The following is a 14,463-nucleotide window of genomic DNA, read 5'->3' on the forward strand; positions in this document are numbered from 1 at the left end:
CCCCGGCGCACTACAAGTCCCAGCCGCGCCGCCGCTCCCGGAGCGTCCGGCGCGGTAGTTCCCCATACATAAAGTCACTCAGCTAGGCTGCAGTGACTGTAACCCTTTACTGTCCCCGGCGCACTAGCACACCCAGCAAGTCTGGAGTGTGCTGTGCCTGTGTGTACGGGGACACAGAGTACCTGAATGGTGCAGGGCCATGTCCCTGAACGGTACCCAGCTCCGTATCCAGCAGGTTCAATGGGTCTGTGGATGGAGCCCGGCCTCAGGGCTTTGGGGCCGGTAAGATCCCACTTCCTCAGAGCCCCTCAGGGGGATGGGGGAAGGAAAAACAGCATGTGGGCTCCAGCCGCCGTACCAGCAATAGGTACCTAAACCTTACAAACCACCAGCGGGGTGAGAAGGGAGCATGCTGGGGGCCCTATATGGACCCTCTTTTCTTCCATCCGATATAGTCAGCAGCTACTGCTGACTAAACAGTGGAGCTATGCGTGGATGTCTGACCTCCTTCGCACAAAGCAGAAAAACTGGTGAGCCAGTGATCCCACTGGGGGTGTATAGCCAGAAGGGGAGGGGCCTTACACTTTTTAGTGTAATGCTTTGTGTGGCCTCCGGAGGCAGTAGCTATACACCCAATCGTCTGGGTCTCCCAATGGAGCGCCGAAGAAAAAATAAAGTGCAAATGCATGATTGTTTTGGGGATATTTTATTCACAGTGTTCATTATATGGTAAAACTGATGCGTCAGTATGATGCCTCAGGGCAGTACAAGATCGTAGACACCAAACATGTATAGGTTTACTTTTACCTAAGGGGATAAAAAAAATTCGACGTTTGTTCAAAAAAGTGGCTCACTTTTTTTGTGCCTTTTCGCGTCCCCTACTGTCCTCATTTTTCAGGATATGGGGCTCAGTGATGTCTTATTTTTTGCGTCTCATGCTGACGTTTTAATGGTACAATTATTGCGCAGATGCCATGTTTTGTACACCGGTTATTACATTTTGCACAAAATTTGTGACAACCAAAAAAAGTAATTTTGTTCTTTGGAATTTTTTTTGCCACTATTCTGTTTACCGATCAGATTAATTGATTTAATATACTGATATATCGGGCATTTCTGAACGCGGCAATACCAAATGTGTGTATTTTTTATTTTTTAACAGTTTAATTTTTAATGGAGCAAATGGGGTGTGATTTGAACTTTTATTTTTTTTTTAATTAAAAAAAAAAATTGAATTTTTTTTTTACTTTTTAATTTTACTAGTTTGCCTAGGGGACTATAAGGATCATCAGCCTGATCGCTCATTCATTTGTGCTGATCAGAGCCTGTTAGCCGCACAGGTCTGCTGTTCAAATCAGCAGACATGTGCAGGGATCGCTCACCGCAGTAGCCGGCGGTGATTACCCCTTCATGATTTAGGACGTACCGGTACATTATCTGTTTTTGATCTTGTTTGTCACAGTGCTGCATACAAGTAATTGAGATAGTGAGCTACTAGGTGGGGCTTTGGTCTTGTTTAGGTTGCCTGCTTTCAAGAAAAATGCATGTCTAATTCCACTAATTATATAAAGTGACACTTTTAACATGTGCGGTTAAAAGAAATCAAATCACCATGTTTTTGCAATGTAACCTAAGACCAGCATGATGAAGGGGCGGAAACTCAGTTTCCAGAGGTGTAATCACTTACTATGCTTTGTTTTGCAGTTTCAAAACAAACTTTTTTTTTTTTGTAGGAGATAAATCACTCATTATCCAAAAGGCACCCCGACCACTGATCAGAAGCTTTGTCACTATACAATGTACACAGAAAGCTGCCAATCAATGTAGGCCGGGATTATACAAGACTCAACATTCTGAGAGTTCTGCTAATTCTGCGACAGAAAGGACAGATGCTATCATAACTGCTGCACCTAGTAAAATGATACATCACTAGAAACTAGTGTCTGTCTGCTGCTTTCAGATTACAAAGCAAAAACCTGCTGACCAATTCACTTTAAAACCAAAATTTTACATAAATCAGATGACCATGTTATACTAACCTTTCAGCTGATTTCTTATTTTTAGAGGTCTCTTGCTGAATACCGGTAGTTTTGATACCACTTGCTTTGCCTTGAAAGACAATCAAGAATTAAAGTTTCAATTAAATAGAGTACAAAATGTAAAAATAAAAAAAATTACTAAAAACAAAGCCTATCACAATAATGAAAAAAAAATAAATGAAAAGTAAAAGCAGATGCAGACTACAATTCAAAAGGCTAACATGTTTTTGGCAAAAACCACAAAAAATTGCAGTGTAAAAGCAAAGTAAAGGTTTTAATACTTTAAGGGTATTCAGCTTTAAACAAAATATAAAAGAGCTTTCTTTAAATGATGAATGGAGAAAAGAAGGTTCCAATACTTTTTAAAAAAAAAATAGTCAGAAAATCCCTTCAACCCATAAAGCTGCGATTTCATTGTCTTACTAGGAGTTGGAGTCTTTTTAACTTCCACAGGTGTAGAAAATCGTGAAACCAGTTTCTTTTTAAAAGGAGAAACCCAGCCACTCGAACTGGAGCCTCTGTCTTCCTCCATCACAAAGGTATACTTGAATCTGTATGTAAGAAATAATTGTAGAGTTAAAACACCTGCACAAGAGCACATAGTATATACATTTAAAGGGAACCTGTCACCAGATTTTGGCCTTCTAAACTAAAATTAGTACCTTAAGCAGCGCCTGTGCAGCGCATTACCCCCGTGTAGACCACACAAATAACTTTATAAAATCTCCCGCCATATATGTGAATTGCCCGTTCTGATCCAATGGGCGTCCTAATCTGTGCCTTTTGCCCCTCCTTTTGCCATCCTTCTGAGCTGATTCACGTGGATGACGCCTCGGACGCCATCCACGTAGGTGGGCAAAATCTCGCGCCGTCACACACACATTCCTGGTTTGCACAGATGCACTTCGCTCTGCACTATTGTGGGCAGAGACGAAAACATAGGTGCGCTTGCGCGAACCGGCTAGTTCTCTGTGCAGGCACGAGATGTTGCCCAGCACTGTGAAAGACGCAGATGACGCCAACCACATCCCCGGGACAAAGGTTGCGCCTGGGCAGAGACATGCACCTGCGCGAGCTGGGAATGTGTCTGCGCAGGTGTGAGAATTTGCCCACTTACGTGCATGGCTCCCGAGACGTCATCCACGGCAATGAGCTCAGGAGGAAGGTGAAAGGAAGGACAGGAGGCACAGATAAGGACCCTCATGGGACCGGACCAAGCAATTTACATACATGGCGGGAGATTTTATAAAAGGTATTTGGCCTGCTGTGCTGGCTGATGTGCCGGCTGCTGCGAGATCGGCTGTGCTGGCAGCTGCGTGGCCAACTCTGCTGGCTGCTGTGTCGGTTACTGCGAGGCCGACTGCATGCTGCTGGGACGTCTGCTGCTTGGCTGGCATCTGCGTGGCTGGCTCTGCTGGCTGCTATGTGGCCTGCTATGCTGGCTGCTGCTGCGGCTGTTGCGAGGCCGGCTGTGCTAGCAGCTGCCTGGCTGGTTCTGCTGGCTGCTGCGTTGCCGGCTGCGTTGCCGGCAGTGCCTGTTGTGTGGCCGGCTCTGCTGGCTGCTGCGGTGTCGCCTATTATGCTGGCTGTTGTGCCGGCTGCTGCAAGGCCGGCTGTACTAACAGCTGTGCGGCTGGCTCTGTGGCTGTTGCATGGCCGGCTCTTCTTGCTGCTGTTTATCCTGCCGACAGTTGAGTGGTCAGCTGTGCTGGCTGCTGCGTGGCTGGCTGTGGCGGCTGCTGTGTGGCCGGTTTTGTGGCCAGCTGCACGAACGGATCTGCTGGCTACTGCGTGGCCAGCTGTGTCGGCTGCTGAAAGGCCGACTATACTGGCTGCTGCGTGGCCGGCTATGCTGGCTGCTACGTTGCTGGCTCTGCTGTGTGGCCGGGTTCTGCTGGCTGCTGCGTGACCGGCTTTGCTGGCTGCTGCATGGCCGGCTGTGCTCTCTGCTGCGAGGCCGGCTCTACTGGCAGCTGCGTGGCAGACTGTGCCGGCTGCTGAATGTCCGACTCTTCTGGCTGCTGCGTGGCTGGCTGTGCTGGTAGCTGCGAGGCCAACTTAACTGGCAGCTACGTGCAGACTGTGCATCCGGCTGTGTAGGCAGCTGTGCGGCCTGCTGTCCTGGCAGCCGCGCGGCAGGCTCTGCTGGCTGCCAGCTGGCCGGCTGTGCTGAGTGGCCGGCTCTGATGGCTGCTGTGTGGCCTGCTGTGCCGGCTGCTGTGTGGCCTGCTGTGCCGGCTGCTGCGAGGCCGGCTGTACTGGCTGCTGTGTGGTCAGCTGTGCTGGCTGCTTCGTGGCCGGCTCTGATGGCTGCTGTGCCGGCTGCTGCGAGGTTGACTGTACTGGCAGCTGCGTTGCTGGGTCTGCAGGTAGCTGCACAGCTGGCTCTGCGGCTGTTGCGTGGCCGGCTCTTCTGGCTGCTGTGGGGTCTACAGGGGGCTCAAGGGGTAACATGCACCTTTATAGAATGCAGCACAGGCGCTGCTTAAGTTGCTAGTTTTGGTTTAGAAAGCCAAAATCTGGTGATAGGTTCCCTTAAAGTCCTGTACACATTTGTAAAGTATGTTTTCAAACTCTATGGTGTTTGTGCTAGCTTTTCGAACGACATGTAAATACTTAGTCCCCGATTCATCATCCTCTATGGGACTTTTTTGGAATAAAAGTCTTAGGGTATGTGCACACGTTGCTTTTTTTTCCGCGCGGAAAAAAACGCACCCTCTGGCAGAGAGGAGAATTGTAAACAATGCTTTTTGAGAAAAAAAGGCATCAAAAACGCATGCATTTTTCATGCGTTTTTCATGCGTTTTTTTAGGTGCTTTTTTTAAGACTTGTCAGTGTTAATAAAGTTGGTTGAACACAGACCTTTGGAAAAAAAAACCTGTGCTGTCATTTCCTTCTCCACATTCTGTTTGGATAAATGGGAGGGCTTGAAATGGAAGGAGCACCATTTGAATTTTGGAAAAGTTGAAATAAACTTCGCGCACCGAGCCCCTTGGGTACCTATACGTCAGAAAACCCCCACAAGTGACCCCATTTTGGAATCTGCACCCCTCAAGGATTTTATTCAGGAGTATATTAAGCATTTTGAATCCACAGCTACTTCACCCAAAATGTTGCTGTAGCAACAATATTCTCACTTTTAGGCCCGTTTCACACGTCAGTGAAAAACACTGACGTTTTTCACTGGCGTGTAAAACACGCACATGTCTCTCCGTGTGCCGTGAATCACGGCACACATGGGTTGTCTAAGTGCAATCCGGGCTCCGTTCTCCGTGGCCCGTGATTGCACTTAGTAATCAACTCACCTGCGCCCGCTCCCGCTCTCCATGGTGCTGATCGCTCCCGCGGTGCAGCATCCGGCTGGCGCTGACCCCCGCAGCAGCTGCTTCCAGGTCGGCTGTGTAGCGCATCATGAATATGCGCGACAATAATGAGCCGGCTCAGAAGCAGCAGGCTGCACGGGCTGCAGAGGACATCGCTGGACGCCGGGTGAGTTAAAATGATTTTTATTTTAAAGAAGGGAATTTTGTTTACTTACCGTAAATTCCTTTTCTTCTAGCTCCTATTGGGAGACCCAGACAATTGGGTGTATAGCTTCTGCCTCCGGAGGCCACACAAAGTGAAGGGAATTTTGTTTACTTACCGTAAATTCCTTTTCTTCTAGCTCCTATTGGGAGACCCAGACAATTGGGTGTATAGCTACTGCCTCCGGAGGCCACACAAAGTATTACACTTTAAAAAGTGTAACCCCTCCCCTCTGCCTATACACCCTCCCGTGCATCACGGGCCCATCAGTTTTGGTGCCAAAGCAGGAAGGAGGAAACTTATAAATTGGTCTAAGGTAAATTCAATCCGAAGGATGTTCGGAGAACTGAAACCATGAACCAAAAGAACAATTCAACATGAACAACATGTGTACACAAAAGAACAAACAGCCCGAAGGGAACAGGGGCGGGTCCTGGGTCTCCCAATAGGAGCTAGAAGAAAAGGAATTTACGGTAAGTAAACAAAATTCCCTTCTTCTTTGTCGCTCCATTGGGAGACCCAGACAATTGGGACGTCCAAAAGCAGTCCCTGGGTGGGTAAAATAATACCTCGATAAAAAGAGCCGTAAAACGGCCCCCTCTTACAGGTGGGCAACCGCCGCCTGAAGGACTCGCCTACCTAGGCTGGCATCTGCCGAAGCATAGGCATGCACCTAATAGTGTTTCGTGAAGGTGTGCAGACTCGACCAGGTAGCCGCCTGACACACCTGCTGAGCCGTAGCCTGGTGCCGCAATGCCCAGGACGCACCTACGGCTCTGGTAGAATGGGCTTTCAGCCCTGAAGGAATCGGAAGCCCAGAAGAACGATAGGCTTCAAAAATCGGTTCCTTGATCCACCAAGCCAAGGTAGACTTGGAAGCCTGCGACCCCTTACGCTGGCCAGCGACAAGGACAAAGAGCGCATCAGAGCGGCGCAGGGGCGCCGTGCGAGACACGTAGATCCGGAGTGCTCTCACTAGATCTAACAAATGCAAATCCTTTTCACATTGGTGAACTGGATGAGGGCAAAATGAAGGTAAGGAGATATCCTGATTGAGATGAAAAGTGGACACCACCTTAGGGAGAAAGTCCGGGACCGGACGCAGAACCACCTTATCCTGGTGAAATACCAGGAAAGGGCCTTTGCATGACAGCGCTGCAAGCTCTGACACTCTACGGAGTGAAGTAACCGCCACTAGAAATGCCACCTTCTGCGAAAGACGTGATAGAGAGACATCCCGCAGCGGCTCAAAAGGTGGTTTTTGAAGAGCCCGTAGAACCATGTTGAGATCCCAGGGTTCCAGCGGACGCTTGTAAGGTGGGACTATGTGGCAAACTCCCTGCAGGAACGTGCGTACCTGCGGAAGCCTGGCTAGACGCTTTTGAAAAAACACGGAAAGCGCCGAGACTTGACCTTTGAGAGAGCTGAGAGACAAACCCTTGTCCAATCCCGATTGAAGGAAGGAAAGAAACCTGGGTAAGGCAAACGGCCAGGGGATAAACCCCCTCTCAGAGCACCAGGCTAAGAAGATCCTCCAAGTTCTGTGATAGATCTTGGCTGACGTTGGCTTCCTGGCCTGTCTCATAGTGGCAATGACATCTTGAGATAACCCTGAGGACGCTAGGAGCCAGGACTCAATGGCCACACAGTCAGGTTGAGGGCCGCAGAATTCAGATGGAAAAATGGCCCTTGAGATAGCAAGTCTGGTCGGTCTGGGAGCGCCCACGGTTGCCCCACCGTGAGATGCCACAGATCCGGGTACCACGACCGCCTCGGCCAATCTGGAGCGACGAGGATGGCGCGGCGGCAGTCGGACCTGATCTTGCGCAACACTCTGGGCAGCATTGCCAGAGGAGGGAATACATAAGGCAGTTGAAACTGCGACCAATCCTGAACTAAGGCGTCCGCCGCCAGAGCTCTGTGGTCCTGAGACCGTGCCATAAATGCCGGGACCTTGTTGTTGTGCCGAGACGCCATGAGATCGACGTCCGGCATTCCCCAGCGGCAACAGATCTCTTGAAGCACGTCCGGGTGGAGAGACCATTCCCCCGCGTCCATGCCCTGGCGACTGAGGAAGTCTGCTTCCCAGTTTTCTACGCCCGGAATGTGAACCGCGGAGATGGTGGAGGCTGTGGCCTCCGCCCACAGCAGAATCCGCCGGACTTCTTGGAAGGCTTGACGACTGCGAGTGCCGCCCTGGTGGTTGATGTACGCAACCGCCGTGGCGTTGTCCGACTGTATGCGGATCTGCCTGCCCTCGAGCCACCGATGGAACGCCTTGAGGGCTAGATACACTGCCCTTATCTCCAGAACATTGATCTGAAGGGAAGACTCTGTCGGAGTCCAGGTTCCCTGAGCCTTGTGGTGGAGAAAAACCGCTCCCCATCCTGACAGGCTCGCGTCCGTCGTGACCACAGCCCAGGATGGGGGCAGAAAGGATTTTCCTTTCGACAGAGAAGTGGGAAGAAGCCACCACTGAAGAGAGGTCTTGGCTTCCAGAGACAGAGAGACGTTCCTGTCCAAGGACGTCGGCCTCTTGTCCCATTTGCGGAGAATGTCCCATTGGAGTGAAATTGTGCAAATGGAACTGCCTCCATTGCTGCCACCATCTTCCCCAGGAAGTGCATGAGGCGCCTCAAGGGGTGCGACTGTGCCTGAAGAAGGGATTGCACCCCTGTCTGCAGCGACCGCTGTTTGTCCAGCGGCAGCTTGACCATCGCTGAGAGAGTATGAAACTCCATTCCAAGGTACGTCAGTGACTGGGTCGGAGACAATTTTGACTTTGGAAAATTGATGATCCGCCCGAACCTCTGGAGAGTCTCCAGAGCAACGGTCAGGCTGTGCTGACAAGCCACCCGTGAGGGTGCCTTGACAAGGAGATCGTCTAGGTAAGGGATCACCGAGTGGCCCTGAGAGTGAAGGATCGCTACGACGGATGCAATGACCTTGGTGAAGACCCGTGGGGCTGTCGCCAGGCCGAAAGGCAGTAACACAAACTGAAGGTGTTCGTCCCCGATGGCGAAACGCAGGAAGCGTTGATGCTCTTGAGCGATGGGCACATGGAGATAGGCATCTTTGATGTCGATTGATGCTAGGAAGTCTCCTTGGGACATCGAAGCGATGACAGATCGGAGGGATTCCATGCGAAACCTCCTGGTTGTCACATGTCTGTTGAGCAATTTTAGGTCCAAAACGGGACGGAATGAGCCGTCCTTTTTTGGCACCACGAACAGATTGGAGTAAAAACCGCAACCGCGTTCCTGAAGGGGAACGGGGATCACCACTCCTTCTGTTTTCAGAGTGTCCACCGCCTGAAAAAGCGCAACGGTCCGCTCGGGGGGCGGAGATGTTCTGAAAAAACGAGTCGGAGGACGAGAGCTGAACTCTATCCTGTAACCGTGAGACAGAATGTCCCTCACCCATCGGTCTTGGACATGTGGCCACCAGGCGTCGCAAAAGCGGGAGAGCCTGCCACCGACCGAGGATGCGGTTTGGGGCGGTCGACGACCGCATTAATCTCAGCCAGAGAAGCTGAGATAGCTTGGAGTGCCCTCACGGCTGCGAAGGCCGGAGCAAAAGATGCGCCTATGGCTTCATAGATGGATTTCATCATAAGCTTTATTTGCCTGTCAGTGGCATCCATGAGAGATGAACCATCTGCCACTAATACTACGGATCTAGCCGCCAGTCTGGAGACTGGAGGATCCACCTTGTGACACTGAGCCCAACCCTTAACTACGTCAGGGGGTGAAAGGGTAACGTGTGTCATTAAGGCGCTTAGTAAAGCGCTTGTCCGGAAAGTTCTGTGCTTCTGGACAGCCTCTCTGGAGTTAGAGTGATCGAAAAAAACGCACTCCGTGTACATTTGGGAAACCTAAACTGGTGTTTCTCCCGCTGTGAAGCCGACTCCTCCATAGGAGAAGATGGGGAAGAGAGGTCTAGCACCTGGTTGATGGACGCTATAAGGTCATTTACTATGGCGTCCCCTTCAGGTGTATCCAGATTGAGAGCAACGTCAGGTTCAGAGCCCTGAGCTGCGACCTCCGCTTCATTCTCCCGAGAGTCCTCAAGCTGAGACCCCGAACAGCATGATGAAGTCGTGGAAGGTTCCCAGCGAGCCCGGTTAGCCTGTCTGAGGCCGCGGTCCGTGTCGGAGTTCTCACCGTGGGATCTGGGTGTTACCCCAGGAGCCCCTTGTTGTACCGACCCAGAGGGGCCTGGGAGCGATGAACTCACAGCGCCCTGGCTCTGTGTTACCGGTCTGGACTGCAAAGCTTCCAGTATCTTAGCAGCCCCTCTGTTCATAGACTGGGCCATGGAATGTGAAAGCGACTCAGAGTTGCTCAGTCAAATGTGCAAACTCTGTCCCTGCCATCTGTGCAGTGGAAACCAGTGGTACCACCTGAGCCGAGGGTCCCACCAGTGCCGGAGGCTCCGGCTGAGTGAGTGCCCCAGGGGCCATGCCTTTGCAATGACCATATAACAATGGCTGCCGGCGTTCCGAGGGGAGGAGGGAGCCGAGGGCGGAACCACAAAAGTGCCCCCTCACAAATAGTGAACAGTGAGGGGGGAGGAGGACAGCGAAGTGTGCTCCAGCCCTCACCGTCGGCGTCATACCGACCGTCCCGCCCTTCCCCCTGACTGGCAGGCCCAGGGGCGGGAGTGTAATATACTAGGCCGCAAAAGCCGGGGACTAAAGTAAAAACCGCGGCCGGCAAACAGGCACGGTCGGCGCGATAGTCCCGGTCAAAAAAACCACACCGCAGTCGCTGCAGCGTCTGAGGCCAAGGTGCTTCATGCACCGTCCCAAAGGGGACACAGAGTACCTGTAGATGCAGGGCCATGTCCCTGACGATACTCAGTCTCCTGTCCGGCAGATTCCCTCTGGGGCTGCGGAGGGAGCCCGGTCCCAGTGGCTGGATGACCGGTTAGGATCCCACTTCACCCAGAGCCCCTAAGGGATAGGGAAGGAAAACGGCATGTGGCTCCTGCCTGTGTACCCGCAATGTGTACCTCAACCTTAACAGCACCGCCGACTCAGTGGGGTGAGAAGGGAGCATGCCAGGAGCCCTGTGGGGGGCCCTCTTTTCTTCCATCCGATATAATCAGCAGCTGCTGACTAAAATGTGGAGCATTGTGTGAATGTCAGCCTCCTTCAACACAAAGCATAAAACTGATGGGCCCGTGATGCACGGGAGGGTGTATAGGCAGAGGGGAGGGGTTACACTTTTTAAAGTGTAATACTTTGTGTGGCCTCCGGAGGCAGTAGCTATACACCCAATTGTCTGGGTCTCCCAATGGAGCGACAAAGAAAGCACGTTTTTTTCTGGCACGTGTTTCACGGACCACACCACTGCGTGGTCCGTGGAACATCAGTGATGCCAGAAAAAAATGGACATGTCTCCGTGCGGCAATCACGCACACGCGGGTACGCTGCACGGAGACACGTGCAGTGAAAAATCACTGACGTGTGAGCAGACCCGTTCATTACAATGGGTCTGCGTATGTCAGTGATCCTGGTACGTTTAAAAAAAAGCACAAATGTACAAGAATCACTGACGTTTGAAAGGGGCCTAAGGCTATGTGGCCATGATCCAGCGACACGGCGTCTAGTACACAGTGTCAGCCTTCCTGCAGAGATGTGAGTGTTGTCCACGGGAGAACGCAGCTGCCCATGCCCACGATTTGGGTTCAGGCTGCTGTGGACTTTAGCTCTATTCTTCCTGCAGAGAACACTCTCGTCTCTGCAGCATAAATTGACATGCTGAGGCTCGGGAAGCTGCGCCACCGGTCAGTTTATGCTGCGGAGAAAAGAAGCACAGTGGGCATGGGATCTCCAAAAATCCTTCCACTGTGCTTCTACTGCACAATGCAGCGTTATGGACGCAGGGAAAACACTCAGCGCCCATAACGCTGCAAACCCTGATTGTGGGCACACAACCTAAAAAGCGTCAATGGATGAATGGATGTCAAATATATATAACGTCCCACCCCCGCCTGCATATTCTAAGCTGGCACCTTTAGTACCTTTCATGTGGCACTAAAGGGTGCCTAGCTTAGTATTTATCCAATAAAAAAAAAAAAAAAAAAAAAAACAATGAAAAAAATGGCGTGGGGTCCCCCCTATTTTTGATAGCCAGTCAGGGTAAAGCAGACAGCTGTAGCCTGCAAACCACAGCTGGCAGCTTCATCTTGGCTGGTGATCAATTTGGAGGGCTCCCCAGGCTTTTTTTTTTTTATTTATAAATAAAGAATTAAAAAAAAAAATAACGTGGGGTCCCCCCAAATTAGATCACCAGCCAAGGTGAAGCTGACAGCTGGGGTCTGGTATTCTCAGGGTGGGAAGAGCCATGGTTATTGGACTCTTCCCAGCCTAAAAATAGCAGGCCGCAGCCGCCCCAGAAGTGGCGCATCCATTAGATGCGCCAATCCTGGCGCTTCGCCCCAACTCATCCCGCGCCCTGGTGCATTGGCAAACGGGGTAATAAATGGGGTTGATACCAGATGTGTAATGTCACCTGGCATCAAGCCCAGCAATTAGTGATGTCACGGCGTCTATTAGATACCAGACATAACTAATTGACAGTAAACAAAAGCAAAAAAAATGACCAAAAATTTTTTATTAGAAAAAACACTCCCCAAATCATTCCCTTGTTCTCTAATTTAATCAAAACATTTGAAAAAAATGGGTCCGCAGAAATCCATATGGACGTCCCACGTCGCCTCTGGACCTTCTAGAATATGGGGGCACGTTCAGGGAACGTATCCCCCATTTTCTAGGAGGGCAGACCCTCCATTTGAGGAGAGTGGGTGCAAAGAATCTGCACCCCCTCTCCCCGGGTCACAGCTGCAGAGTGCCGAGCAGCCAGCACAGCTCACACTGAACACAGTGCTGGCTGTCAGCTGCTCTGCTCATGTGACCGGCCGGCGTCTGCTGTGAAGGAGGAGGGGGCCGCGGGGGATCAGCGCTGCGACCGGACAAGTGAGGGGGAATACCGGAGGGAATAGGGGGTGACCGGGCAGGGCCTGGGGAACAGTTTTCTGTCGCATGTGTTATTGCACATGCGACAGAAATCATAGGAGCAGGGCGGCCGGTGCGCTACTGTGTGCACGGCCATGTTGGATTTTCGGGAGGGGGGTCGGGGTCGGGGCGGGCACTTTGACGACCCCGGGGGCTTTCCTGGACTTTGCCAGGAAGTGAAGTCAACAGGAAACCTCTTGACCTCACTTCCAGGTAAATGCCTGCGTTCTGGCGTGCCGACAAAGGCCGCGGACCGCAACAAAAAAGCAGCGAACTGCGGTGTAGCTGCGTTCTGACCCGCATCATTGATTTAATGGGGGAGAGAACGCAGCCACACCGCACAAAAGAAGTGACATGCTGCTTTTCTTTCCGCACCGATTTTTGGCATCAAAAACGCTGCGTTCAGAAACGCAGCGTGTGCACTGATTTTTCAGCTTTCCCATACACTTTGCTGGGAAAGCTGAACGCATGCAATTTGCCACTGAAACGCTGCGGTTCAAAACGCAGCGTTTCCGCGGTAAAAAACGCAACGTGTGCACACAGCCTTAAGACTTTTTTTTATTTTGACTGAATTGTGGAGTTTGAGACATTTTTCCACTACATTTTTCTGTCCTCTAAGAGACTGCTTGACAATATAAGCAAGGTTTTCATTATCTGAAGGTTTTCAGCTAATTCATCAATTTTTGTGCAATGGTACCCCGATGCAAACACTTTAGGATGAAATAGAAGTTGCTTATATATAAATGTAATTAAAATAAACCCCACATGAATAGAGGCAGTAAGGCAGCAATAACACTTCATAGAACACGTTCTAGAATCATCCCCTTAAAACCCATGTACTCTTATAATTGTTTTTTTAATAAAAAAAAAAATGGTTAAGCAACATGACAATTCAGCTATCCTATTAAAAAAAAAACATTGGGGAAGAAAATCATAGTCTCAGTAGACATAGGCAGCTAAAGTCAGAACAAACCAAGTGGTGCTGTGTTAATGAATCATGGGATTGATTAAGCATAAAGAAAGAGAAAGCAACATTTGAGAAGTGTAAAATATTTAAAAAAAAACATTTGTCATTTTTCTATATAGATGCACTGGTCTCATTATATAACTATTGTATAGAGATGAGCAGCTCAGGCAACATTCACCCGTTCACACAGATTTTCCTAGGAAATTCAATTTGTGGCGCAGTTATTCTCCACAAATTTAATAAACTTATTTTGCTCTGGGGTCTCTTCAGACCCCATTCCATAATCAGCATAAGAAATTATAGAATATAAATAAATACACATGCATGGAAAATTCTTAAAACTGCCTCTCGCTCACCTCTTCAGTCCCTCCACTCTTTACTATCGGCGCCGTGATTGCCGCATACTCACATCAGTGCTACCCTCTCCACTCCACAGTCACCCAGCTGATCCTTGCCACATCTTTAGAGCCCACCAATCACGCTGAAATCCCTGGGCCTTCCATGCAGGCCAAAGACTTCTGGCTTTAAATGAAGCCCAGGAGGATTCTGTGCATGCCAGCGCAAGGTCATGGCGCACGCTGTGACATGATGGCTTTGCAGCCTTGCACATGGGATTTCAGTGCAAGTGGTGTCGATCTGAAGATGCCACAAGGACAGTACAGGTGATGCAAATTTTTTATTTTTCATAATATATTTATATGGCCCTTTACAGTTTAGAAGAATCGCAGTCATTTTGCTGAATCTGCAAGGAAGTGAGGGGGAGAGGGGCAAGATCTGTGGCCCCCCAAATTATCTCCGGTACCTTCTTTGTCGTGACAGGGAGGAATAAGAGAAAACCTGATGGAAAAAAGCGAAGAATAGTGTCTTGCTACCCTCTTACGCGATCTCTGTGACATAGGAGCCATGCATAT

The 14,463-nt window shown here is 50.2% G+C and overlaps 1 protein-coding gene across 3 annotated transcripts in view; it reads right to left on the reverse strand.

Annotated features, from left to right (window-relative positions):
• The window catches only part of CENPC (centromere protein C), a 290,257-nt gene that overhangs the window by 201,418 nt on the left and 74,376 nt on the right, over nt 1-14,463 (reverse strand). The window contains exons 10-11 of one of the 3 annotated variants that reach the window (XM_075352388.1): nt 2,463-2,590; nt 2,040-2,109 (exon numbers count right to left, since the gene is read on the reverse strand). The exons of 1 other annotated variant lie outside the window; for it this stretch is intronic. In XM_075352388.1, the coding sequence (XP_075208503.1) occupies nt 2,040-2,109; nt 2,463-2,590 (198 nt within the window). The remainder of the gene's footprint in view (nt 1-2,039; nt 2,110-2,462; nt 2,591-14,463) is intronic. One more of the 3 variants, XM_075352390.1, reaches the window with a different exon arrangement.

Source organism: Anomaloglossus baeobatrachus, chromosome 1, assembly GCF_048569485.1.
Source record: "Anomaloglossus baeobatrachus isolate aAnoBae1 chromosome 1, aAnoBae1.hap1, whole genome shotgun sequence".
Lineage (NCBI taxonomy): Eukaryota > Metazoa > Chordata > Amphibia > Anura > Aromobatidae > Anomaloglossus > Anomaloglossus baeobatrachus.